At 60.0% G+C, this 26,585-nt stretch overlaps 1 protein-coding gene across 1 annotated transcript; it reads right to left on the bottom strand.

Annotated features, from left to right (window-relative positions):
• Window positions 1-854: 854 nt before the first annotated feature.
• On the bottom strand, window positions 855-25,303 carry NALF2 (NALCN channel auxiliary factor 2). Its single transcript, XM_068412099.1, has 4 exons — window positions 24,530-25,303; window positions 8,418-8,589; window positions 7,171-7,840; window positions 855-1,765 (listed from the first exon to the last, which is right to left on the bottom strand). Exons 1-3 carry the CDS (start codon window positions 25,301-25,303, stop codon window positions 7,446-7,448), a joined length of 1,341 nt encoding a protein of 446 aa, XP_068268200.1. The 3' UTR covers window positions 855-1,765; window positions 7,171-7,445.
• Window positions 25,304-26,585: the final 1,282 nt, after the last annotated feature.

The following is a 26,585-nucleotide window of genomic DNA, read 5'->3' as shown; positions in this document are numbered from 1 at the left end:
CTGTCTCCTGTAGACGAGTTGGTTTGGGCAGAGAGGAACGAGACCCTTGTGAGAGGCCAGAAAACGACGCCTCCAGTTCTACCCGCGATACACCCCGCTAATCGTTCCCTCACCCAGCCCCTCGTACGGTCACACACCACCCACCCACTCCCCATCCGTGCTCCCCATCTCCCCTCCTGCACCCGCTTCTCCTCTGCCCTGGTTTTACAGCAGCCGGTGCCTCCCTCCCCCTCGCAGGGCTCTTCTCTACCCATCTGCTGCTTAAAAAGTTCTTTCTATCATCTCCATCCAATTTCATTCCTTTTTTCGCTCTCTTTTCCTCATCTTCTTTCCAAAGGGAGAATTTTCAGCTCGGGGTAGGAATGGCCAAAGTGTAACTTCAGAGTTTTATTACCCGGCCTTCCGCAGCCTGGCATGCAGCATTCAATTTGGAGCGGAGTGTCCTAGCGCTGTTGCATGCCGAGATCTGTTGTCCAGATGAATTAATTCCAGATTATATGTGGGTGTGGACTTCAGCTGGGCAAAATTTGGATACCCTGGTTTAGTCATTATTCTCTGATGAATCTCTTGGTGACAGTCTTTGCCCCTATTGTTCTGAGGTGAGCCCCATGGCAAGAAATGTGAAGGCAAGAAACAAAAGAATATAAAGAAAGGTTACGAAATCAGATTCAGCGAGGCAGGGTTATTGTCCCTCCATTCCGCCTCTTCTGTCCTCCATTTGAGATTGCATTTTGCAGGGAAAATAAAACCCACCCGTAGGACAGACGGAGCGACCCGGTTTGCAGGGCAGGTTGTGGGGGGGAGCGGGGGACCTACGCGGCCCAAATGAAACCGCAGAGAAAGGGAGGAGGAAGTTATCATCAATTCTTAACATTTTATTTCTTTACTGGGTTAAACAAGGAGCGGAGAAAACCTCTGCCCCAAAATACAACAGAACTGAAAGCATTACAGGTACAGAGACTATTGAACACAGAGAGTAGTAGGATAATATTTTTAATACAACTGAATTATAGCATGGGTTTGTGTTTTTGTTGGGTTTTTTTTGTTTGTTTTTTGTCAAACCAGTTTGGAAAATAAATGTAATAGGAACTAGTGCAAAAAAGTTCTAAACATGAAGCACAGTGTATAAAATGGCATAAGAAAACTGTCCCCTCGAGGACACAGTCACTTTCTTATGACAGAGGGGAGAAAGAGAAACAGAAGGGGGGTGGGAACAGAGAGGGAGGGTCCGGGAGGCAGAGGAAGAAAGCTGGAAAGAAAGAGAAACCGGGCAGGGGGATTAGAAAGAATATTTTGACTTCAGCAGTATGGTTGGTTTGTTTTTTTCACCTCGCCACCACGTACTGTAAAAGGACCTTTAGTCGTAGGTCTGAGCTCTGTAACCACCGACATTTCACCAGCACTTGAGAAGGGTTCGGTCACCAGCAGCCTGGTCACACACACACACAGGCAGAGCCGTCCCGGCGGGGTGCTCGGGTCCCCCCCCAGCCCCTCGTGCCGGGACCCCCCAGCCCGGCCCTCGCCAGAGGGGCAGGGGGACCTCGCCAGCATCTCCCACGCTGCGAGCGGCGAAGGGCGAGGGGGGGTTTCTTTGGGGCTCTCCTCGGTGCTCTCCCTGAAAACGCTCCTCGCCTCGCGGCATCCCCGCCGGGCCAGCGCCTGGAAGCTCCTCCAAAGCTCAACTCCCACGAGCACGCGGAAGCACCTCTGGGTCCGAAGGCATCCCGCAAGCGCCACGTCTGAACGTGCCGAAGGCCAGAAGGAGCTGGATTCGTTCGGGTTTGGAAAAGAAAAGAGAGCTGGGTTAGAGGGATGGCTGGAGGAGCTGGGCGAGGAGGGACGCGTCCCCCCAGCCCTCGGCGGCGCATCCCCGAGGGCAGCGTGCCCGAGCGGCTCCCAAGGTGTGTCACCCCGGACTGAAACCGTCCTGGCAAGACCCAGGCAGCTCTCCAGGCTGCTTTCACCGCGGAGCCGCTCAGCCTGCTGCCCCCGAGAAACTGGCTGGGTGCTATTTTAAGTAGAGCTGGTTGGAATTCCTTACAAATTGCTATTCTCTCCGAATCCGCCGCCACCAGTTCCAACTGTGCGAGCAGAAAAAGTGTGATTGATTTTTTTTTTTTGTTGTATTTTTTTTTTGAAAATGAAAGGTTTTGTGGGAAAGGGCTGTTCTTGATCCATTTCTCAATTTGAAAGAAATTGGTCATAATTATCAATACGGCTTGTTTTGACAAGTTTCAAAATGAAATAAAATAACTGTCTGGCTTGAAATGTCTTTTTGTTTTGCAACTCGAGCACGTACGGTTCCCAAATACGTTTAAAAATGGTAAAACCAACCCCAAATTTAAGCCAAACCTAATTTTTTTTCTATTTTTTTTTTGGAGTTTCAGCTTACAACGAGCGAAGTCGTCGACTGCCTGGGCTGAAAAAGGATCATCAGAACATACTAACGAGCCTGGAAACCACCCCTGAGCTTGTCTTGAACAGAAGTACGAGACACGCAGCGTACGAAGGGACGCGGAGGAACGGTGTTTGGGGACGTGGCCCATCTCCTGCCTGCCAACACCGACAAGTCCTGCAAGCAGGGGCTGAGGGCTTTGATAAAATCAGGACCCACGGCCGAGCAGAGCCGCCTTCCCCATCCCCTGCCCGCCCGCAGCGACGCGCAGGGCTGGCAGCACTCACCCACGCAGCCACGCGGACCAAGAACGCCCAAAAAAGAGCTGCTGAAAAGCTCCGCTCCTGAAATAAAGCTAAAGGATGCTCGGGCCTACGCAGCCCCGAGAGCTGCCGTGATGCAGGAGCCCCAGACAGGCTCCGTCGGGGGGAGAAGGGGTGATTGTGGGGCTGCGTAACACAGGTGCCTCCGTCACCCCCCGGGATGCCCAAGAAGTGACTCGGTTTGATGGGCTGAAGTGGATCGTTGCTGATGTCCTGCCTACACGCCAGGCACTGCCCCTGCCAACCTCCGAAGGATGATTTGGGAGAGATTTACATCCACAGGGCAGCTCGAAAAGTCTGTAAACAGAATTGGCACATCGCATGGACTTTAACAGGGATTTTCGCAGACGCCAAGGACGTTTCTGCCCTGGTTTTGTCTCTCCCAGTTTCTATAGGCATTCCTTCCCGCGGCAGCAGCAAGGTATCACGTTATAATTTAAATATAACTTTCCGAGGGCAGAGCCTTCCACCCCGGGGGTGGGCGCAGCAGTGCCCTCCCCACCGGCCCCGGCCCCGCTCCGGCTGTAAATCACCCACCGCGGCACGGGGGCACCTCGGCACCCCGGAGGGACCCGCGGAGCTCCGTGGCACCGGCGAGGAGGGTCCTGCCCCGGCAGATAGCGGGGATCACCTCTGAAACGCGGGCAGAGGAGCCGTCTCCCAGCATCGCCCGCAGTCCTGAGCGGCAGTGAATGAACTGCCCTGACATCTCCTATTGAAGCAAAGCAAAATGTGTTGAACAAAAACCATTTCAAGATGTTTTCTGAGTGTTGCCAAGTTACTCAACATGTTCTGCTTTAGTTGTCAGATGCTTTCAAAGCGATTTCCCTAACTCAGAGCACGAATGGTGAGGGCTCTCCCTGGGAATCTTTTGCCTGGGGCTACCATGGATCTGTATTTTCATAAGAAAAATGCTCAGCTAATGATTAATCTTCACCAGAGGAAGCAGGGCCTTTCTTTGGGATTTTTCTTCAGTTATTTTTAATTAATTTGTACAACTGGCAGTTACATTAAAGTGCAAAACCCAGGAGTAACGCTCCAGCCGGGCAGGACCCCGCTACCTTTCCTCCCCATCTGCTCCTGCCCTGATATGAGCCATGACACGAGCCAGCAGTGGTTCAGGTTGGACATGAGGAAGCATTTCTTCTCAGCAAGGGTCATTAGCCATTGGAAGGGGCTGCCCAGGGAGGTGGGGGAGTCACCATCTCTGGAGGGGTTTAAGAAAAGCCTGGACATGGCACTTAGTGCCCTGGTCTAGTTGCCATGGTGGTGTCAGGGCAATGGTTGGACTCGATGAGCCCAGAGGTCTGATTGATTCTGTGATTGATTCTGTGATTCTTTTGGGGGAGAAGAAATAGAACTGAAAAGGAGAAAGCATCTTGGTTTTAAATTCCCGGCAGGATAAAGCTGGGTGTTTTCCAAGGTCCAGCACAGCTCTGCTAAGGGCTCCTGGTCCCGGGGCTGTGTGGGGCACAGGAGGGGCTGGGGCTGGAGCGTACCTGCACGCACGGGGCAAAGAGACCCTCTCCCTCCTCATCCCAGGCACGTTCACTCCATGTTTTAATAAAAATCACATCAGTGGTATTAAGTGAGACAACGTTAACGTCTCTTTTCTGGACTTTTCTCTTGTACAGCAAAGGGAAAGCTCATACGGACGGAGGATTATGAAGGTTGTAATGTCAGACCAAAGAGAAGATTTTTATCCGACGGCCTTATAATGATGGACTGCGACATACACCGCTCCCAGCTGCTCCGGCCCGCTCTGTGAACAGCCGGCTCTGGATTCACTTAACGAGATTGGCAAAGTGTTGAATACAGCATATGGTGCCCTAAAGCCACAGAACTTATTGACAGCAGCCCAGACTCGCTAAATAAAAGAACTCCTTCCAAAAGCCTCAGTCTGTGAAGACTCAGCACTTTCCTCCCAGTCACACTAGGTAAAAGCCCAGCCCTGCGCCCGCTGGCCCCGCACCCCCACGCTCAAGACCCCGGTTTTGGGACGACTCAGGTGAAGGCATTTCTCACAGCTCCCAGGTTATTCCAGCAAATATCAGCCCGAGTCCCTGACGATAACCTGGGCTATTCAACCTCATCCCGCAGCTCTCTGCAAATCACCCCCCACAACACCTCCGTGCTCGGTGCCACCCCGAGCCCGGACCGACGCCGAGGCGTGGGTCCCTCGCTCTGCTCGCGGGCAGGAGGGCACGCACCCCCCCTCCACGCTCTCTGCCTGCCTGCACACCCGCACCACCACGCCAGCTGCAAGTGCCCAGGCTCGGGCGCTGCTCAGCATCTCCCCAGCAGACAATGAATAGGGCCAGTGACTCAGGGCCACTCGCTGACGCACCACACTGGGCTATTCTTCTCTCTCTAGATGAGTCGTTCAAAGATTGGACGCAGCCTATCTCTGAGAGAGGCGCCTGGAATTAGCTTAACTCTTGGCTGTACATGAAAAATCTAATTTCCTTAAGGAGGAACTGGATGGGGCTGTCTCGAGGCAGGCGCAGCACCGTGCTCCCTCCTCCTGGCCGTGGGCTTTCGCTGGCCACCAAAGCAGCTACACACTTGAGCTACACAACTCGCCAGATCCCTGTTTGCTGAGCTGTTGCACGTCCAAGTGGTGTAAACTAGACTGAAAATATACGGATGCTGTGAGGAACGGTCAAGCGAGGATGGTCCTACCTGGTCTGGGCAAGGAAATCTGCTGGGGAAACGCTCTCTGCATCTTCCGTGAGCACCAGCTCTCCCAGCCCAGCCACCAAGGGACAGCGGGTTCGCAGGCTGTGTGTCTGCTGGACTTTGGTAACAGGCAACTGATAACGTGTAAACATCACCCCAAAGCTCTGAGATTCAACTCAAAGCAGGAATCAAACATTCAGCTGCTTCTCAGAGCCTCTTTGGTCTGGAAATGGGCTGGAAGTGTCGGGAACCCTGTCCTTCCCCCGAGACGCCTGGTACTTCCTTCTTCCAGCCACGTAGGAAGTAGCTTTGCTCATGGGGCTCTGCTTGGTTTTGCTTCACCTCAACAGACCAGAAACCACAAAACTCTTACGGTCCTCAACTCTGCAACTTCTTGGACCCTCGCAGGGACCTGGGATGGGTTTGAGATGCAGCAGGACATTCCTCCTGCCCACCCCTGCCTCCCAGCAGCGCCGCAGCCATCGCCCTGAGCTCTGCTGTAGGCTCCCTGTCACAAGACAGCCTAGGAACAGAGGGACCATCACACGTCCTCCATAGGCAACGAGCAGGTTCACATCCCCATCACCACCAGGACGTTTTGCAGCTGGCTCGTGCTAAAACGCACCCTCCTCCTTCCCCTCGCCCGCACCCAGAACGAACCTCCCTGTCGCTGGTACCTGGCCCTGAGGTGCAGCCCGTCCCCTGTGCACCACCGTGCAGTATCCGTGCTGGGAGCAGTTCCTGGTGGGTGGGTGGGAATTTGGGAGCCTCCTAGGAAAGCAGGATCTGATGCCTGTTTGGGGCTGGAGCCCTGGCTACGCTGAGCTCAGGTTAAAAAAAAACAAACCCAAGTGAGGCGAATGAGGCTGCACCAGCCAGCACCTTGCCCGGCCGAGTCCAGCTGTCCCAGCTGGGCTCCGGGAAATCTTCTGATCTGGGGAGCATCCATGGATAGAAAGCATTCACACAAACTCTCTTCCCCAGCTGGGCTTTATTAGCGCCTCTTCTCTGTGTGGGAGACTCTCCCTACCAGCCAGATTTCCCCAGCCCTTTTGCCCAGTCCTTCTGCCATCCAGCCGCTGATTTGTAGCCGGGCAGCATGGAAGGATGCCTTTGGAAACCCAGCATCCAACCGTCACCACGCGCGAGCCCAGCCCCTCGCTTAGCCCCATCTCCCCAGCTCCTCTCAGACACCAGCCGCTCAGTCAGGAAAGAAAGCAAAAAAAGTCAAACCAAATCATCAGGACGCTCGGCAAAGTGGGACGTGGCAATGCCGGGGATGTCCCCCCTGCCCCCTGCCTCCTCCCTGCCTCTCTGCCTCCTGGCACAGAGGAGCAGGAGAGGCAAGGCTGGAGGAGCAGGTCAGGGGCGTAACGAGACGAACCCCGAGTAGTACCACAGTGTAGCATGATACTCCTGTCCCCCAAATCCCATCGGCGAGGGGACGAGCCCGGGCCGTGCGCAGGGGAACACCGCGCTGAGGACACTGCACCCCACGAGGATGGCTCTGCCTCGAGTTGGTGGGTTTTCCCCTGGGACGGGAGCAGGGGGCAAGGCTGTGCCAGGAGGTGCTGCCTCCCTGCCCGCCTGCCCCGTCGAGATTTATGGACTGAGGAAGAAAAGAAACAGGGGCCAGGCTGACTGTCAGACCCTCGGCACGTCGCTGGCGGGTGAGGTGCGGGCGCCCAAGGCACTCATGGCAGTCCCGGGGGTACACCCCTTCCGAAGGGACCCCCTCCCCTCCCCTCCGCTCCCCCCAGCCCCGTGCCGTACCTTCCTGCGCCGGCGCCTCGGCGGGGCCGGGCACGCCGCGCTGCCCGGCTGCTACTGACCGAACCCTTCTCAAAGCCGAGTCCCGCAGCCCTGTGCGCGTTAGAGACTCTTCATCACGGGGATGCCCCGCGGCGAGCAGCTCTTGGGGGTATGTGCGGGGGGGTGTGTGTGTGCGTCACCCCCAATCCCGTGCCTCCCATTGGAGGAATAGCATGTGCCCCCCTTAGTGGAAAAAGATCTGGCGTTCTTCTTGGAGGTCGGCTCTCCCCTCCGCGTCACTCGTCCCGCGCCACGCTCTCCTCCCGCGCTGGCAGGGCCTCCAGGCTGAGCCCGCCGCCGCCGTGCACGCTCGAGAAGGACACCATGGTGTGGAGAAGCACGAGGACCAGCACGCAGAGTCTGATCCTGCTGCTGCCGAGGCGAGACCCTGCGGAGACCGGCAGCAAGGATGGGGAGTGGGGCTGGTGGTACTGGTGGTAGTGGTGGTAGAGGTGGTAGTGGTTCTGCCGCTGGTGATGGACGTGGGGGTCGTGGTGGTGGAAATGGAGTGACTCGGACGCCGTGGATTTGGGGGATGTGTGGTCGTTGCTGTCTGGGGGGTGGTCGCAGGAGTCCCATTGCACCTCGCAGCACTTGGCCTCCTCGTCGGGCAGCTGGTTCTCCAGCAGCCCTGCGGGAAGGAAGCGGAGGAAGAGGAGGGGGTCAGCAGGAGACTGCGACGGAGCCGTGGAGGGGGCGAGCCGCGGTGCCCGCCAGCCCCGTGCAGCGGGACGGGCAGAGCCCAAGAACCAGGACACCCAGAGACCCCCGGGACCGGCCCCAGCGGGGCCACAAGCCCACGTGGACCAGTGTGCAGGCAGAGACCGCAGCCTGGGGACATGTTCAGGACACCCCAAATGCTGCTTGTAGCAGTTAAATGTCCTGGCCCGGCTTTAATCCGTCCCCCTCAGCCCCTTCCATGCTCCCTTCAGCTTTCAATGAGAGGAAATTTCCTGTGCTGAGCTGTGGGCTGTCGCCGTGGCTCCATCAACCCCTTACCCCTCACCCCGGACGGCCGCGTGTTGGCGGTCAGGCAGTTCTGGATGTGTTTCCACGCTGTACCTCCACCCCTCCACCCCAAAAAGCCTCCAAAATCTGGCAGATGGCTTGCAAAGCGTGACGGTGCTCATCAGCACCCACCCCTGCCCCGTCCCCCCGCGCCCACTGGGGTGTGCGGGACGCTGGCCCCGCTCCCCGGACCTCCTTACCCGTACAGATGAAGCCAGGCAAACCTCCATAGATCAGCTCGTCATTGTCCGGTAACACGAACGGGCACCTGGTCTGCACCTCCAGGCAGTATTGCTTGCATGGGATCCGGTGTCGGCACTGTTGTTGGGTCACGTTGAAATACTCGGAGCACAGCCAGGCCTTGTAGACAGCCTAGGGGAAGCCACCGAGAGGGACACGTCACCTCCGCAGTCGCTGGGGTAGCCGAAGCATCGCAGAGACAGGGGTTAAAAGGGGAAGGGAGAGCCCTCAGCTCACGTCAGCAATGTCTGTTGGTACATCGGGGGGGCTTATCACACCCACCCATCGATTAAAACAAACTGCTGAAGTGTTGGGGCTGTGGAACTCACCTGAAAAACTAAACCCACCTCAAAAATAAAGCTAATTAACCACACGGACTAACGTCCCCTAGAGACAGGCACTGCGACCGACCGCGGTGACTCTGCCAAGGCCGGCGGCCCGAGAGCTTGGTCCATCACATGAAAAATTCAAGCACAGCTTATCGCCTGTCCCAGAGCATCTTCCTCCCCACCAAGCCGCCCCGCCGCTCCTCCAGGGCAGGGTAGGGATTTACGTCTCCTCTAAAGCACGTTGGTCCCCATCAGCTCTGACCAGGGGACGTGGGACAGCAAACCAGACCGTGGGCTGCTCTGTTTTGGCCATTCCCAAAGGTCTCTGGCAGCTGGAAGAGCCGCTGGCCAGGAGCAGGTGGACACTGCTGGGATGCAGCACCCGTGGCTGCTGCTGCCTCAGCCTCGTCCCTCTGCCACCAGGTACCACCCTCCCCACCCACCTGCCTGGTTCTGGGGGAGACTCCCCCGTGCCCAGGAACCTGGCACTTTTTGCTGTGCCGCTTCTCTTGGCTCAAACAGGCAGACCCTGGGGGGAACCCGCTTGTTTCCCAGGCACATTTTGACACGTGAAGGTACCAAAGAGCAGCAGAGATGCCCCTGTGCGCTCCGCTCGCCCTCCCACCGGTTAGAGCTCTGCTCGGCGACGTTTCCACGAGCAAAAGTGTGCCCCAGCAAACCCAGCCCTTCCCTTCCACCCTCCGTGCCTACGTGCCCATGGCAGCCGGCCGGGCACAGCCCAGATGGCTTCGGTTAAGACCGTATCTCCCGCATCCCCCTTTATCTCCCGAGCATCAGGCACGGGTGGAAATTGTTTGTCTTCGCTGCAGCGGGGAGGGCGAGCTCTTGTTTCTCATGGTCAGCACTCATTCCTCGGGCTGCAAGAAAGCCACGACCCCGCTGGGAAGAGCTGCACCCTCCGCGGCGCTTCCAGCTCATCTACGAATATATCTCGGCGCTAGCGACAGAGCTAAGGTCATGTTAACGACCACATCCAACTTCCTTTGAAACCAACTAGAAAGGACTCCCCGTGATTCAAAGGGAATGAGTTTCCCTCCTCGGCGTGCTCAGAGAAAACCCCGTGCTCCTCCTTCCAGCTGCATTTTTATTTTCTGGAGGCTTTAGAAACATCGCTGCTTTGTTTCCCCATGTTTCCATAGATCCTTATCATCGTTTGTTTGGACCATGGTAGTGTCTCAGGATTAAAGCTGGTTGGGAAATTCTTGGCAAGTTATTTTAGTTTCTTTTTTTTTTTTTTTGTTTTTCCTGGAAAATGCCAAATCATGAAAACCAGAATTTTCATGGAAACATGTTAGTTTTGGTGAAACTTTCATCACAAAAATTTTAATGGGGACCAGGACACAACATACGGAGCGTTTCAGAGCAGTCACTAGCCCCGTGGCCAGGGCTTGCAGCTGGGATGGGGGAAATGCAGCTGCCGTCCTGCTTTTTCTCCCCGGCCCCTTGGATGTGAATCCCTTACACAGAGTGGAACGGCTCCAGAGGAGGGACTGACCCTGCGATCAGGCTGCGAGGACACAGCCGGGAGGGAGAGCTTCCAGGTCTGCATCTGCCCGAGCTGATTCCCCCGGGGCCGAGGAGGAGGAGGGGAGACGGGCAGGGCGAGCACAGCCTGTGCTCCAGCGATGCCACAACCCCAGCTTTATAATTACTTTAATTATCAGTAATTATCCAAGTTAGTTATTTGGGCTGCCTTTATAGGCAACAGAGAGAGGGCACCCTGAGGACAACACATCCCTCTGGAGCACCCCGAGCACACAGACAGAATCACAGAATCACTCAGCTTGGAAGAGCCCTCTGGGATCATTGAGTCCAACCATTGCCCTGACACCACCATGGCAACTAGACCAGGGCACTAAGTGCCATGTCCAGGCTTTTCCTAAACCCCTCCAGAGGTGGTGACTCCACCACCTCCCTGGGCAGCCCCTTCCAACGCCTAATGACCCTTGCTGAGAAGAAATGCTTCCTAATGTCCAACCTGAACCTCCCCTGGCCAAGCTTGAGGCTGTGTCCTCTTGTCCTAGCGCTGGTTGCCTGGAAGAAGAGGCCGACATTAAGATATGTACCAGAAAAAGAGATTAATCACTCACTTTTTGTGATTAATCATTCAGGGGTTTTCTATGCAAGAAGTCTGCCGGTCACAGGGCACCAGCAGTGTCCTGCCACTGAAGTCTCTCTCTCACACCCCCCTTCAGGGCTCCACGGTAATGAACAATAAACAGCAAACAGGTGAAGCGCATCGTTCATACACGGCTCGCAGTGTTACATCTGCTCACAAAAACCCTGCCGCAAACGCCAAGTGACAGCACACGCGACAGCAGACCCAGCACCCACCCGCAGACGGGTCACAGGGATCAAGGTGGGACCCCCCCAGGAGAACAGCGATGCCTGTAGGGCAGCTGCTCCCCAAGGACAGGACACCGCAGCCCCCGGGACCCCCCGCAGCCCAGCGCAGCTCCACCAACGGGACTTCCCTGCCTTTCCCGAGGAGGTTTCACCGCTGAACGCACTCCTCTCCCTGCCTACAAGCCTTCCTTCGTACTTGACCTACATTTTTCCATCCAGAAGTTCACTCCCTTCAATCATTCCACAAACCATCCCTCTCCCTCCTCCGTGTTTACACATTTCTAATACTTGCAGACGTATCACGCTCCCCGTTTAGTCACAACTTAGGCAAACTCGGCTGATTTACTCCCTCACATCCCCTGCGAGTCTCCCTCCCAGCCCCTGAATCATCGCCGACTCTCCCCCGCGGCGCTTCCCAGCTCGCCTTCACGGCTCCCACCTGGGCACACGTGCAGCCCGGGGAGGGGGGACGCTACTCCGGGTCCCCTGGCAGGGGACCGTGGCTGTCACCTGCACTGTCCCAGCTCCAGCAACCTGCGGTTTGGCCCCGGGGGCAGAAGGGGCAGACGGAGCTCGGTGGGAAGGAGCTCGGGCTCACCCTGCTCTCCTTGCACAAGCAGACTCCGCACGGATCTGCACGTTTTCCCCCTAAAACGTTTCTGTTGACTCCTACCAGGGAAGTTTGGCCGAAGGTCGGGGGTCTCAGACCAGGATGTTCGCATGAATTTAATGAAAATACCGAGTGCAAAGAGCTGGTGATGCCCCAGCCACCAGAGAGGGCAGAGGAGGGGCTCTCACCCAGAAACGGCGACCAGGCACCGGGATTTCAATCAGGATCAGAATCAGAATCACTCAGGTCGGAAGAGCCCTCTGGGCTTATCGAGTCCAACCATTGCCCTGACACCACCATGGCAACTAGACCAGGGCACTAAGTGCCACGTCCAGGCTTTTCTTAAACCCCTCCAGAGATGGTGACTCCCCCACCTCCCTGGGCAGCCCCTTCCAATGGCTGAGGCCACGAGTGCTGGACCCGGCGGCAGCTGCCTGGGCTGGGCTGGTGCACGAGCACCCCGCAAGCCCCTGCCAGCCCCGCCGGGCTCGCTGCCCCTCGGACCAGACCCCATCAGGGAACCTGCCCAAAACCCTCCTCCCCAAACCGCCCCCTTCACCTGCACCCGCAGGGACCTCGCTACGTCCTGCTCATCGGGGCACAGCCATCAGCTTCCAGGGGGGCCCAGGAGCAATCCCTGCCAGACCCCCAGCCCAGAGCTGCCCCCTCCCCTCCTGCAGCGGTTCCTGGGACTCAACATTTCCATCATGGCCCAAGATGAGCATCTGGAGTGGCTGCGCCTCATTAATCTTGGACACAGGGAAATGAGTACTGCTAATGAGCCGCTCGGGCACCTCTCCAAGCTCGGGCACCTCTCCAAGCTCGGGCACATCAGGATGCAGCGCGGGAAGCAGGAGGGGCCGGGGGGAGAGAAGAGCCCCCTTGGATGGCAGAGGATTAAGGGAACACTAACGTCCAGGAGTCACAAACACAAGCTGCAATGCCCAATTACCGCTGTATTCAATTACTGCCGCCTGCAATTCTGACATTAACAATGTTGAGCTTTTTAAACCGCTTTTTTTTTTTTTTTAATCACCCTTGCTATAGGCTGTTCTAACATCATATCTGCAACAGCTGGTTTTTCGGTAACTTCTTTGATAGCTGCGTTATCCCCGCCTCGCCACAGTCACATGCTCTGGTTTAGGGGTTGGGGGGGGAGAGAGAAAAAAAACAACCCAACCCCAAAACCCAACAACTGTGTGAGATATTTTTTTTTTTGTATTGTTTTTACTTTTTTTTTTTTTATATAATGTTGACTTGTGCCTGGCGATGACAGCGCTGGAGCCGCGGATCCTCCGTTTCACAACCGGGGGAGGCGAGGGCCGGGGCGCCTCTGCCCATTATACCCCGGCACCGTAGGGCACGGAGGGGAGTCAGCGTCTGCGGCTCCGGGCACCGCGGAGGAGGCTGCCAGCAGGAACGGCGTGGGACGGGGCCGGGTGCTCGGTGGGAACGGGGCCGCACGCAGGCTGCGGGGCACGGCACCGGTGGGAACCCCGGCCGCCGGCCAGCGCCGGTGCTCCTCAGACATCGCTGGAAACACGTCCTGCCTGCTGCCCACCAGCAGCTCTCTGCCACCCTGCAGCCCACCCATCTCCAGGGGCTCTTTTCCCATTCGTTTCCCCCAGCCATCCCATACACGTCACCAGTTTGCAGCCCAGCTCGTCAGCCCGGCGCTGCGACCGCTGTGCCGCGTCCAGCACCGACCGGGCTCGTCCTCGGGGATGGTCCTGGACAGGGGAACCCCCCTGTGCTCCTTATCCACAGCTTCCCACCCACGTCATGGGACCAGACCCACGTCCCAGGACCAGATCCACGTCCCAGGACCAGACCCATGTCCCAGGACCAGATCCACGTCCCAGGACCAGACCCACGTCCCAGGACCAGACCCACGTCCCAGGACCAGATCCACGTCCCGGGACCAGATCCACGTCCCAGGACCAGACCCACGTCCCAGGACCAGATCCACGTCCCAGGACCAGACCCACGTCCCTTGACCTCCCTGCTGAAGTCACTTCAGGACTGCCCTGAAGCCAGGTACGTCAGAGCTACCTGCTCACAAGACCTTAGCAGCTTCATGAAGCAGCTCATCGTGTGTAGCATTTAGTTTTAATCCCCAGTTCTTGGAATAAAGACACTACCTGAAAGTCCCTTCTTGTATAGAAAGAAAGGCCCCACAAATAAAACCCCCTAGAAGCTACGCAAAACAAGTCTGAGACACACGCAACTCGCTACGCTCTCATCTCGCAAAGCTAAGAGAAAACGCCTTTCTGCTTGCAGAGAGCCCACAAGCACGACCTCCACGCACCTTACACGCTCAAAGCCCAGGTCACAATCCTACTGCACCCAAGTTCATGCTCTCGGGTAGCTCCACACACACCTTGGGAACACCTGGAGCGGGCAAAGACGGGAGAACAAGCATCTCAACCTGCCTCTGCAGGGGACACGGCACGCGGCACCCCGGCGTGCCCGTGTGGCTGCACCCATCTGTCACACAGCAAGCGAGAAAAAAATTATCAGCACGCTAATTAATGTCACAGCCAGACGAAGGGAAAGGCAGGACCACTGCCAAGCCCCCTCGCCTCCCACAGCTGCGACCCGTGTGCCTGCGTGTCGTAGGTCCCCCCCTTTCCCTGCACCCCCAGGCAGCCTCCAGCAAAACACCCTGGACAGATTCTCGCTGCGGTGCAGGGTCCCAGCACCCCGGGCAGGGTCCCAGCACCCAGGGCAGGGTCCCAGCACCCCGGGCAGGAGCCAGCACTGCAGCCACAGCGACGCGGGGTGCAGGGCAAGAGGTGCGGGACCCTGGGCCAGCACTGCCTGGAGCCCCTTCCCTCCCACCGCAGCTCCCACTCTGCCCAGTGTGGGTTGGCCACGGTGGCCCCGTGGCCATCGGGACCCGGACAGGGCTTACCCCCGTGGTCCAGCCACCCAGCCCCGCACCACTGCTCCTGCAGACCCCAGCCCGCTGCAGTAGGCTTTTGATACCGTATCACTGCTCGAAAACATTACAATTCCCATGAAATAATTATTTTCATTTAATTATCAAACTCCACCTTGGGACAGACGAGTCCTTCGTCCAAGGGAGGATGACGATGGGGTGGAAGCGCCCTGCTCACTGCTGCCCACAGACCTCAGCTCTCACTCCAGCGTACGTGACATCGGTGGCATGTTCAGTCCCCCCCGCGCCCGGGGTCTGTCCCCTCTGTTCGCCCTGTGACTTCCTCTGGCAGGGACTCCCCGCGCTTGGACAGCGTCTAGGACAACGCGGCCCCAGTCCTGGTGGGCTGCCTGCAGGCGCGGCTGTCGAACACACACACTGAACCCAAACAAAGCGCACCCGGAGCCTGCTCCTCCTGGAAGCGCCTTGGAAGGGAGGGCTGGACCCCGCCGTGCCACAGGCTGCACAGCCCCGGCAGCAGACAGCCCCTGTCCTGAGAAACATCCGATCGCACAAGCCCGAGAGCACAGCGAGGGCAGCCAGGGCCGGCGCTCCCACGCCGGGTGAGAGGGGAAACAGTAAATCCCGAGCGCTGCTTCATGCTCTCCTTTCAAGAAGGGTTTTGGCCGGGGTTTAGAGAGGAGAAGCCCAGCTTGGTGGGAGGGCAGGCCAGGAGGGGAGCGTGAAGGTATGCGTGGGAAGGGGACGGACACCGGGAGGCTGGGACAAACAGCCAGGGAGCGAGGAGCTGCTCCTCGGCATCCCGAGGGCTTTGTCCTCCATCTCCCCTGTGCCACCGCACGGCCGGGGCCCCAGGGGGATGGTGTCCCGGGGCTGGGGGTGGCCAGGCCGTGCAGGCACTGAGCCCCCTCCCCACAGCCCCAACGAGGGCTCCAGCACACCAGCACGGGCATCACGGCCCCGGCCAAGGGGTGGGAAACACCAAACCAGACCGGCATCACCCGGCCCATCACACCAAAGCAGACTGGACACTCCATGGCCACCCCAGCGTGGGTGCACCCATCCCCATCCCGCTCCTGTGGGCTGGCCAGAGAGGAGCAGGGAGAGGGGACAGCTTGGTCACCCAGCCATCACTCACTGGGGTTGTGCCAAGTCCTCCCTCCCAAAAGCACCCCGGTTACTGTGCAGCCAGGGATGCATTTCAGCAGGTCCCCGGAGCCCCAGCCCGTCCCTCTCTCCTGCCGCAGGGCAGCGATGCCGCTGCGATGCTCCAGCGTCGAGTTCGCCTTCCATGTCTGGGCACAGGAGCCCAGTGCCCTGTGCTCACGGCCACGCTGCACCCCTGCACCGGGACCCGGCCTCAGGCCTCCCAGAGAAGCTCCTGACACAACCCTTTTTCATGGGAAGGCCAGGGGGAAACAGGCGAGGCAGAGAGTCCCTGTGCTGGCCGCTGGCAGAGCGGGGTCAGCAGCGTGGGACGCTGAGGCGGGGGGGTCAAGGCAGCAACAAAACCTGAATAACCCAGTAATAGAGGATGAGCGACTCCAGCTACCCACCTAGGGACCGGTCAAGTGTCGTAACAAGACGAGGATGAGAAATGAACTTTCCCCTGAGCAGCCAGCCCGAGGCCATGGGAGGCTCGAGCAGCTCCGGCGACACAAGCCGCTGGCTGCAGGAGTAACCCCTCCTCAGCAGCCCTCCAGCACGTGGTCTGGGGGCCGAACGAAACGCTAACACCAAGAGAGCAGAAAGAAGAGCAGCAGAAGGCAAGAAAAAGCCAAGCAGAGGGTGGGAGAGCAGCATTTCGCTCCAGCACGGCGCTGCTTTAAGCAGCTGTAACGACCATGGTGGGGATGGGCAGGGGGAGCATCCCATCCCGGGCACTGCTCTCCTGCACGCACCTCGGTGAGGCTGCAGGTAACCGGTGGTTAGTTAGCAGCCTAGTTTACTACCAGCCCAATTAGTTAGTTAAAAAGTAATGAAAGAGCGCTATGACGCTGAAGATGAAGACAATCGAGTCGGGACAGAGGGAAAGTCAGGTCCCTGCAATCCATTAGCATCGCTTGAGGAATTCGCTCCCATTAGATGCTGCCGCAGCCAGGAGCTTAGCAGGATTCAAAAGTAGATTAAACATTTATACAGATAATGAGAACATCCTGTTACATTAGATAGGATATAAAAAAATAAAGGCGAGACACTTCAGTGCCACGAGACATAAATTACCCGCCAGCTGATGGGGGCGAGGAAGAAGTTTCTGCGGCCGAGCGGGTGCCCCGGCCTTCCACGGCAGCGGCTGGGCTGGAGCATTGTCTTCGGGAGGGTGCAAGCACCCGGCCCAGCAAGGGCTACACTGGGGTGTCCTGACAGGGCTGCCCTTGCAACCAATGCACCCGCAAGGGCCCGATCCTGCGCGTTGCCAGGAGCCCCTTGTTCTCGCTCAAGTGCTTGCGCGGTGCACAGCACCCTGCAAGGTCCCGTTCTGTCTGAACGGGAAGACGACACCGCAGAGGGTCCCACAGAATCACTCAGGTTGGAAGAGACCTCTGGGATCGAGTCCAACCATTGCCCTGACACCACCATGGCAACCAGACCAGGGCACTAAGTGCCATGTCCAGGCTTTTCTTAAACCCCTCCAGAGATGGTGACTCCACCACCTCCCTGGGCAGCCCCTTCCAATGGCTAATGACCCTTGCTGAGAAGAAATGCTTCCTAATGTCCAACCTGAACCTCCCCTGGCGCAGCTTGAGGCTGCGTCCTCTTGTCCTATCACTGGTTGCCTGGGAGAAGAGGTTGACTCCACCTCTGCTACAACCTCCCCGCAGCAGGAGGAACCCGGCCTGCCTCAAGCCATCCTCGGTGCACGTCACCAGGGGTGAGCAGCAGGATCTGGCCCGTCCCAGCTCCCTCCTGCAGCAAACAGCAGGGAGACGGGAGCGTCCCACCTCAGCAGCCCGGCTCCCAGGCACCTTTGGGGGTCAGAGGGAGGTGCACAGCCCCCCACGCCGATGCTGGGGTTGTTTAGGTGGCTGCAAGGGCCAGTTACACTTAACTTGTGTGCAGAGGTCCCTTAAATGCAGCAAAAGATGATCTCCTAGATACTTATCACCACTCCTGGCAGCTTCTGCTATGGAGACAAGGGGACTGGAAGCCCCATCCCCATACGCCTTGATTTTTGCAGGCATCTCCTCAGATATTTTTCCTATCTGCCAAATCAGCTCAGCACCAGGCTGCAACGCTCCAAGTGCTTCCAAGCCCAGATACTCCAGCGAGCAGGTTTGCTCTGGGGGCACGGCTGGCCTTAGGGCACGGGGCAGGGCCCCTTAAGAGAAACGGCCCCACGCAGAGTTACTGGGGCCATCACAAGGATCCAGATAACTTAAGGTGTATAGATCCAAACCATGCAACTAGAAACTGAGCAGCAAAAATCACAGGGCTTTGATGCTGCACAAGCCGTGCCTGCACAAGCATCCCTCCTCAGCGGGCAGACGCGCTCCCCGGACACAGAGATTTCCAATCCCCAGCAGTCCCTGGGGAAGCAGGGCCGGGCTGAGCGGGGATGATGGATGCACTGGACATGTTACAAAATTCTGCCAAACACAAACAACAAACAGCATTTCTACAGACGGCGTTTCTGCTAGCAGCCGTGCCCTGAAGAGCCCCAGGGATCAAATAAGGATCTGGAGACCGCGTCCAGGAGCAAAACCCCCTGACAGCGCAGGCAGCCAGCAAACCACGCAGTGCTTCTCCACCCCAGCACCACCTCTCCTGTCACCCACCCGTGCCAGCTCCCGACAAGCAATGGGGGGGACCCGGGGGAGCAGGGGTGCCCGGACACCTCGGAGGCCTCTGGGATGGAGGTCACATCAGCAGAGGTTGGGGGAGCCCGCTCCTCCCTCGGACACCCCAGGAGCACGGCTGGGAGAGAGGCCCCGCGGAGAAGCCAAGAGCAAAAGGCAAGCAAGGAAGAGGAGCGAGGCCGAGCGTCCCCAGGCAGGCAGCTGCCGGCTCTGCCCGCGGGAGCTGGGGCTGCAGGCAGCGTGGACAGATGGCTACTCCTCGCCCAAGCAGCCTCCGTGTCTCATTCACAGATTTGCTGTCCCTGAGTCATTGCCCTTCAAACGACAGCGGAGCCGAGCATCTCTGCGAGGAGCCAGGCATGAGTCGCATCCTAATGGCAGCCCGGTGACAGCGGGAACAGCCCCCGGCAGCCAGGTATACCCTGTGCTCCTGCCCCTGCCTGCTGGCTCCTGCCCCGGCAGGCAGCGCCGGGGCCGGGCAGCAGAGGAGAAGCCCCGTGGGGCATCTGTGGGGCCAGGCCTGGGGCCGTGGGATGTTTCCACGAGATGCCGCTGCCTCCTGGGGTGCGGAGGGGCTGGGGCTGCTGCGTGCGGTCCTTGGGGCACCCAGGTGCCGAGCCCTGCGGTGGGGTCTGGGGTCTCTGCACGGGGAGAGGCCAGGCTGGGCGTGATCCCTGCCGTGCACAAAAGGCTCCTTTCCTGACGCAAAGATGCCTGTCCCTGGCTGGGGACCACACGGAGCCCTTTGGAACCACACAGAGCCCTTTGCATGGGCAGGTCCAGCGATGTCCTGGGCTCAGGCAGACACCGTGTGCATCCTCTTCCACCTCTCGGTGCCCGGCTGCGGGGAGGGTGCTGCCTCCTCTCCCCCAGCAGCGCAGGGGTGCTCGCACAGCTGGCACTCAGCGTGACACCAGCAGATCCCTTTGTCCATGGGGACAGCACGTATCGCTGCCTGCTATGAAAAGCAGCACTGCAAGCTGTCCCCAGCCTGGGCCACCCCGGGCAGCCCGTGGCAACGGATGTGTACAGCAAGGGGGGACCGGGGGGGTTGTGTCATTTTGCCAGGTCACACATTTCGTGGATCCCCTCGCCCAATGCTGAGCTCACGCGCTCCCAGGGGCTGCCCGCACCCAGCAGCACCGCGGCACGCCAGACGCTTCCCAAAAGGCATCGTTCGCTGCTGAAGTATCACACTGTCCCTCTGCCCCCGGGGCTGAGCCTGCTCCTGCGGGGAGCTCACCCCACGCCGCCGGCAAAGCCCCCGCACACCCCGTGCTCCCGGGACGGGCACACGCAGAGGAACCCGGGCTCGCACGCAGCAGCACCGGCGGGAGCGCAGGGACAGGCGCTGGCGCCTGCGTCACTTGTAGCTACTCGGTGACAGTTTGATGGAGACAGATTTCTCGCCCTCCCTCGCGCTCTCCCCTGCACCATTTGCCAACCTGCCTGTTGCTGCGCGGAGACTCGCTGCCTTTATAAAATATTTTTTTCCCTGAAGCACCACCGACAGCCGCTAACAGGTGAGGACTAACCAGGACCAACCAGCCCAAAGCAGGCAGGCAAAAACCACTGAAACCAGCAGTAAATCCCCCCTCCCAGTTCACAAGACCACCCAACAGCCCAGCCCGAGCGCTGGGGGGGAGCACCCCACAACCACTGCCCCCAGCCCAGGCTGCTTCACCCCACAGCAACCGCATGGGTCCGTCCCCCAGCCCACCGCTCACCCCCGGGCGTCTGGAGATGCCTCGACCCCAGGCACAGCTTGGGATTGTTCGAACACCAGCTCAGCGTCCCCCTTCCCTCCCGGCTACAGCACATCCTGAGCACTGCTGGAGCATTTCTGACACCTTCACACTTCTGTTATTATTGATGTCTGTTTTCAAGCATCCAGGTGGCACCAGACACAAGGTGCAGGAATCTTGTCGTGCCAGAGGCTGTGGCCTCTCGGAGCCAGAGTTTTGGATAAGCTCAGCCCAGACAAACTCAACTCTAGCTGCTTTTGGGAAGGTAAAAGGCTGCTTTGGTTCCCCCCAGAGGCATCCCCAGCCCTGTGGTGCCCCCGGGACGTTCCCCTCCCAAAGCTCCCAGGCGTGATGCTGCGGCACCTTACGGCAGGGACCGGCCTCCGTCTCTCACCGCATCGCCCACGCACCCACAGCAGGGAAACACTGGCATGTCACGAAAGCCTCGGGAGTGAAATCCTGCCCTGCCAGGCTCGCCTAGACGGGCTCTCCGGCGGCTAACGGGGAAAACAGAGGTGCAGAAACAGGTCTGGCCAGGGTCACGGCGGGATTCAGCAGCCACTGGCCCACGCGCGCAGAGAAGCCCTGGTAATCTAATATCATTTGAGAAGCTACAGGTCCTGTCCAGCCTCGCCTTCCCACCAGCGCTCTGGTCCAGCCCTTCTCTCTCCACAGCTTTGTTTCTTGCAGCCTAATGAGTCCTTAATTCAGCAGGCTTTGTCCCATAGATCTTGATTTGCCCTAGTACCGGTGGGAACGTGCGCTTTTAGGAGGCTGCTGGGGAGGGAGACAGCACAAACACCGAGCTCTGCCTTTGCAGGAGCAAACCTCCCGTCTGGCGGCGGCTGAGCCGGAGCAACACGGCTTTTCACCTGTTTAGAAAGATGGAAAAAAAGGCACAAACCAGCCCTGAGCATCCTGCAGGGCATCACCGCGCAGGGACGGGGATTCCTTCCTGCTCTAAGTCCTGCAAAGCTCATATGCTGCAAGGGCTGCCGCTGCCCCGCGTTTCCCGAGGGAAGCTCGGCTGCAACGTCCACATCCCCGGGCCGTGACCTCCTCGAGCCCTTTCGAAGGGTGCCACCAACGTGTCACCACAATGGCTCATGTCTTGCAGCGACAATGGGTACAGCAAGAGGGGAGATGGAGGTGGCAGGCAGCTGCTCCTGCCTCACTTAATGGATTTTCCCTCTCATGGGCAGAAAAACACAAGTATTTCCCACCTCTTTTACACACAACACCACTAACCAGCACCACGACCCCAGCAGCTGGCGCTCAGGTCTTGTTCACTGCAAGAGGTGAAATGTATTTCAGAAGATGGATGGACCTTGTGGACCCCCATCATCCTCCCCCTCCCCTGTTCGCACGGTGCCGGGGACCCTGCCCGCGCGGGGCCGTCAGAGCCAGCCTCCACGACACCCCATCCAACGGCACAGCCAAACAAACAGAAACCCGAGAAATATATTTTCACATTCCACCGTCTCTCAGCCACGGGGATTTTTGGTGTTAGCTGTAGGAGTAGTAAGTAAAACATTTCCAGAGTGTGATTTGGAAGCTGACGGCGCTGCACGGGGACAACAACAATGTACACACGAAGCGGGATCAGCCCAGGAATGATTTCTGAGCAGAAAATAAAAAGGTTTGGGAGGATATTACAGCAGTGAGTAATGTGAGCAGCCGAATTACACAGAGACCCCACCATCTCACAGCAGTTCTACCTCCTGGGGAGGTTTTGGCTCAGCCTCCCTGAGGCTCTGGGCACAGACAGACCCAGGGTTTGGGTGCTCAGGGTGCTGCTCCCCCCGGCAGCACCTGCTTTACCCCGAAATCAGGGTGAGTTATTAACAGGGAACAACGGGACTCGTGTCTCCTGGAACCAACCCGCCATGCTCAGCCGTTCCCGAGTTTGTAACTCACCCAACCCCAGAAATATTATTTCAATCCTGTTTACCCAGCTACAGGGCTCTCTGCAGCCGGGATCCTCCAAGAGCCTGTCACGCTGGCTGAGCTATTATGTTTTCCTCGATTCCTCTCTTATTTTGCTGTCATTTGCTCTCCTGTATTGTCACCACCGAGCGGTAGCTCTCTGCTGTCGCTTACGAGCGGGCATTCACGCGAGCAGCGTGCAAGTCACATCACAAAATGCAGGATTATTTGGCATCTGGAGAGCACTTACAGATTCAGGCTGCTTTAAAAAACCCGCCAGCCAGATTTTTTTTCAACGCAACGAGTATCTGCAGCCCCTGCTGAAGTCCAGGGGACTGGAAATCAGGCCAAAACCCACTCGCCACCACCGCGCTGGAGGAGTTGGACGTTAGCCTCGTTTGACAACCAGGGAACAGCCACCCAGAGGGCAAGGCTGAGACTCGTGGCTGTGGAAGTCTAAAGGCGCCTAAAAACGTATTGAAGCACCTCAAATAAGCGGCCTGATTTTCACGAGAGACTGGAACGAGCGGGAGCCGCGAGGGCTCGGGTGGGTGCGTGCAGACTGGGGCACCCATGCTAGCAGGTCCCTCACGGGTGGCCCCGCTGCTCGGGGCCTCCTGTCGCCTCCCAACCGCCACCTGTGAGCTCGTAACGCCGGCGCTCGCAGATGCTCAAAGGATGCGACCGCCAGCGCGACACGGAGCGAGGAGGCACGCGCCTCGCCGCTGCTGCCTTCAGCTCTGTACCTTCCCAGCTCGTTTCCTGCTTCCTCATCAAGGATGTTAAGAGCAGGGACACTTAATGAAGACTCATCTAAGCACAGCGCTGTTTCTAGGTGCTTTACAGTCCATGGGAACACCTCCTTGCCCAAGACCCAATGGTAATGATTATTTCTTATCTTTCCTTGCTACTCTCTCTAGGTTTCTAGACACTCTGCGGGACTCAGCAGAGACGGACGCTAAACCTGAGGTGAGGGCGTCTGGACACGCTACGGGAGACAGCACGGGAAGGCCCTGCTGCTGCTGGGCCCCGCGGAGCGGGAGCAGCGCTGAATCCCTTCCTTCCCCGGGGAAGCGGAGCAGCAGGACCGAAGCACTCGGCGCAGCGCTGAATGCTACGTACCTTGGAAACCGCAGGGGGAATTTGGGCAACAGATTGTAATTACCTGGCCTGGCACCGGCCCAGAACGCCAGCACCAGCTCCTTTCCAAAACCGGCTCCTCACAAAAGCGCTGCAGAAACGCGGGCCGGAGAGCGGCGGCCAGGACCTCGCCGTTGTGCCCTTGATGAAAGACGCCGCCTCAGTGTCCCCAGCGCTGCGCCCCGCAGCTGCTCCCGCGCTTCCCCAGGGGACAAGCGCCGCACCGAGAGCCACCCACGCCACCACCGCAGCAACAAGCGTCCCTCAAAACTCTCCCAGAAGAGCAGTGGCCAAGCCCTGTCCTGTCACCAGCGGGGAAGCTCTGCCACCATCCCTCTGGGGGTGACGCGGTAACGCACCCCGCTGCCTCTCTCCCAAGACACCACTCCAAGAAGGCAGGTTTAATTAGCGAGACCATTACGCTTCGCGGAGGTGATATCTGGAGGGAGCACACACGGGTGAGCCGGGCAGGTCGGAGCAGGCGCAGGCTGGAGGAGCCGCGGCGCCGGGGCTCGTGAGAAAGCAGGGGAGCGCCCAGCAGAACCGTGCCAGGCTCCGGACAGAGATGTGCCCATGGCTCCCGTTTTGGAGAGGAGATGGCACCGTGCTGAGGCTTGGTCTGACTGATGCTGGGGACAGGCAACCCATTCGCTTTTGGAACACAGACGTGCCCCAGGGCTGGGGACAGTCGGTGACGCTGGGGGCACGCCAAGGGGGGAGGCACATCCCGGCACCCCCGGCCCATCTCCCTGGGCACAAGGGGTGGAAGGGCTGGAAAGCAGCCGCTGCGTGCAGGGAAGGGGCTCCGGCACCGTGGTTCATCTCAGGTCACCGCTCGTCTACACACCTCAGCACGACGGCGGCCGAGCAGAGCCCTGGGCTGCCCCAGCCCTGTTCAGCAGCCCTCCGCAGCAGCAGCAGGACAGAGGCAGCGGTGAGGGGCCCCACACCTGCCCTGGCTCGGCCTGCGTGCACACGGGTGTACGTGTGCGCGTGTACACGTAAAGGGGTGCAGGTGAGGCTGGTGGGGAGTGGGGTGTCAGGAGGCTGGGGGTGCACGGATGGGTGTGAAGGGATGTGTGAGTGCACGCACGCTCTGCCCTCTCGCTCCCACCACCCCGAGGGCTCTGGACCCGTTCTGCCAGCACTGCCAGGCTGGGGCTCAGGGGGCAGATGGAGACCCCCAGCCCGTGGGAGCGCGGCTCTGGCAGCCCACTTGGTGACACAGGGGGCAACGCCGCAGCACCCCCTCCTACCTTGCAGTCTGTCAGGCAGGATCGGACCGAGTACTCTTCCGATTGCAAGTACTTCTCCAGCAAGAGGTCGAACTCCTCGTATTTTTCCTGAGCGTGTTGGTCCAGCCGCTGGTACGCCTGGACGCAGCTGCTACAGGCCTCCCCGCCCAGCGCCCCGGCCGCCGCCACCATCAAGTCCACCATGAGGTTGTCCACGCTGCAGTCCAGGCCGTCCGGGCCGGCCATCTCCCGCAGCAGGTCCCAGATCGTGTAAGTATCACAAAAGGAGAGGTTGAAGTTCCGAAAGTAAGCCTGCAGGAAGGTCCTCTTGGAGGAGGGAGAGGCGAAGAAGGAGGCGGCGGCGGCGGCGGCGGCGGGGGGCGAGCGGAGGGGCGCGCCGGCCGGGGAGCCCCGCGGGCGCTGCAGGGCGTGCAGCCGGGCGCAGGCCGAGTCCAGGTCGCCACGGGCGGCGGGGCAGGGCCCGGGGGCCCGGCTGAGGTTACCGAGCAGGGCCTCGCAGCTGCCGCCCGCCGGCTCGGCCGCCAGCAGGGCCCGCGGCCCGCGGCTCCGCGGCCTCCCGGCGCCGCTCCGCTCCCGCGCCCGCAGCTTGGCCCCGGCGCAGAGCCACAGATGGTCGGAGAGGAGGACGGTGAAGAAGAGGAGCGAGGCCAGCGAGAGGCGCCATTTCTGCGCCCGCTCGGGGTCGGCCACCGGCTTGTCGCTGCGGCGCGGCGCGCAGCACACCGCCCCGCCGCCGGCGCCCCCGCGGGGGTACATCCAGGCGCCGCGGATCATGCTGCGGGGGCGGCCCGGGGGAGCGGCGGCGGCGGCGGCGGCGGCGGCGGCGGGGGGGCTCGCCGCGCTGCCGCCGCTGTCACCTGCGGCCGCCGCGCCGCGCCGTCGCCGCCGCCGCCGCCGCCATGCCCGCGCCCCCGCCTACAGGCCGCCGCCGGCCGCCGCGCTGGCTCGGCCCCGCTGCCGCTCCCCGCCCCGGCCCCGGCGCGCCGCCCGCCGCTCGGGGGCATGCCCCGGGCCGCGCTCACTCGGCTTTCCGCTTGCCCGTCGGCTGCGCCAGCTCGCGGGCCCCGCCGCCGCCGCCGGGCCCCATTGCCCTCAGTCTGTCGCCATCTTCGGCCGCGCCGCCAACACCTTGAGGAGCCGCGCGCCGCTGCGCCTGCGCGCCCGTTCCCCCCCCACCACCCCTCCCCGCACCGCCCCGCACCGCCCGGCCCCGCCGCCCGGCCCGGCGCCGGCAGGTGCCGTGGTGCTGAAGGACAGCTCCGCCCGCCCGCGCCGCCCCGCGCCGGGGGCACACGGGCTGCGGGAGCCCCCGCCGCACCCGGGGGCACCGCGGGGCCCGCTGCGCGCTGCCACGCGTGTCCCCGTCCTCATCCCGGCCCGGAGAGCGCCGAGGAGGAGGCGGCGGGACAGCCCGGCTCGGCCCCGGCCCACGGCCCGGCGGCGGAGACGAGCCGGGCTGCCCGCGAGGGGCAGATCCTGAGCGGAGAGGGGCCGCGGGGGGCCCCGGCAGCAGCACCGGGCGCGGTGCCCTGGGGCGCCCCGGCAGCAGCACCGGGCGCGGTGCCCTCGAGGCCGCGCAGCTCTCCCGGGGCAGGCAGAGGCGGGGTGTCCCCTCCGTGCTTGCTGCCCGCTCGCCCCCAGCCCAGGTCGCCCTTCAGAGCCCCCAACAGTTCAACTGGTGGGTCACGGGGAGAGAATTCTGAGCAGGCACCGAAGCGAAGAGGAAGGCGGCTTCCAGGGAACGTCGCTGCTTCGTGTCCCAAACCCTGCTGGCACCCATCGGGGGTTTCGTGGGCTGAGTGAACACGAAACTATCAGCTTGCTGGGAGTGAAAACCAAACAGAGCTCTGCAACACAAAACCCTGCTGCAGGCAGAGCAGAGGCAGAGCTCTGCGGCTCCTTCTCCACGCGTGAAGCCATCCTCGCCCCTGGGCACTAACCTGGCTGTGGGAACTGGTTCAAGTGTTCCTATTTCTGGGGTTTTCATCAAGCTCTGTCCCAAAGCTAACCAGCTCCTTCGTGCCACTCAGCTGTGCCGACAGCCCTTTGGCAGCAG

This window comes from Nyctibius grandis, chromosome 13 (assembly GCF_013368605.1).
Source record: "Nyctibius grandis isolate bNycGra1 chromosome 13, bNycGra1.pri, whole genome shotgun sequence".
NCBI classification, from domain to species: domain Eukaryota; kingdom Metazoa; phylum Chordata; class Aves; order Nyctibiiformes; family Nyctibiidae; genus Nyctibius; species Nyctibius grandis.
Note: the sequence above shows the minus strand (reverse complement) of the source record. Positions and strands in the feature narration are given on the sequence as shown.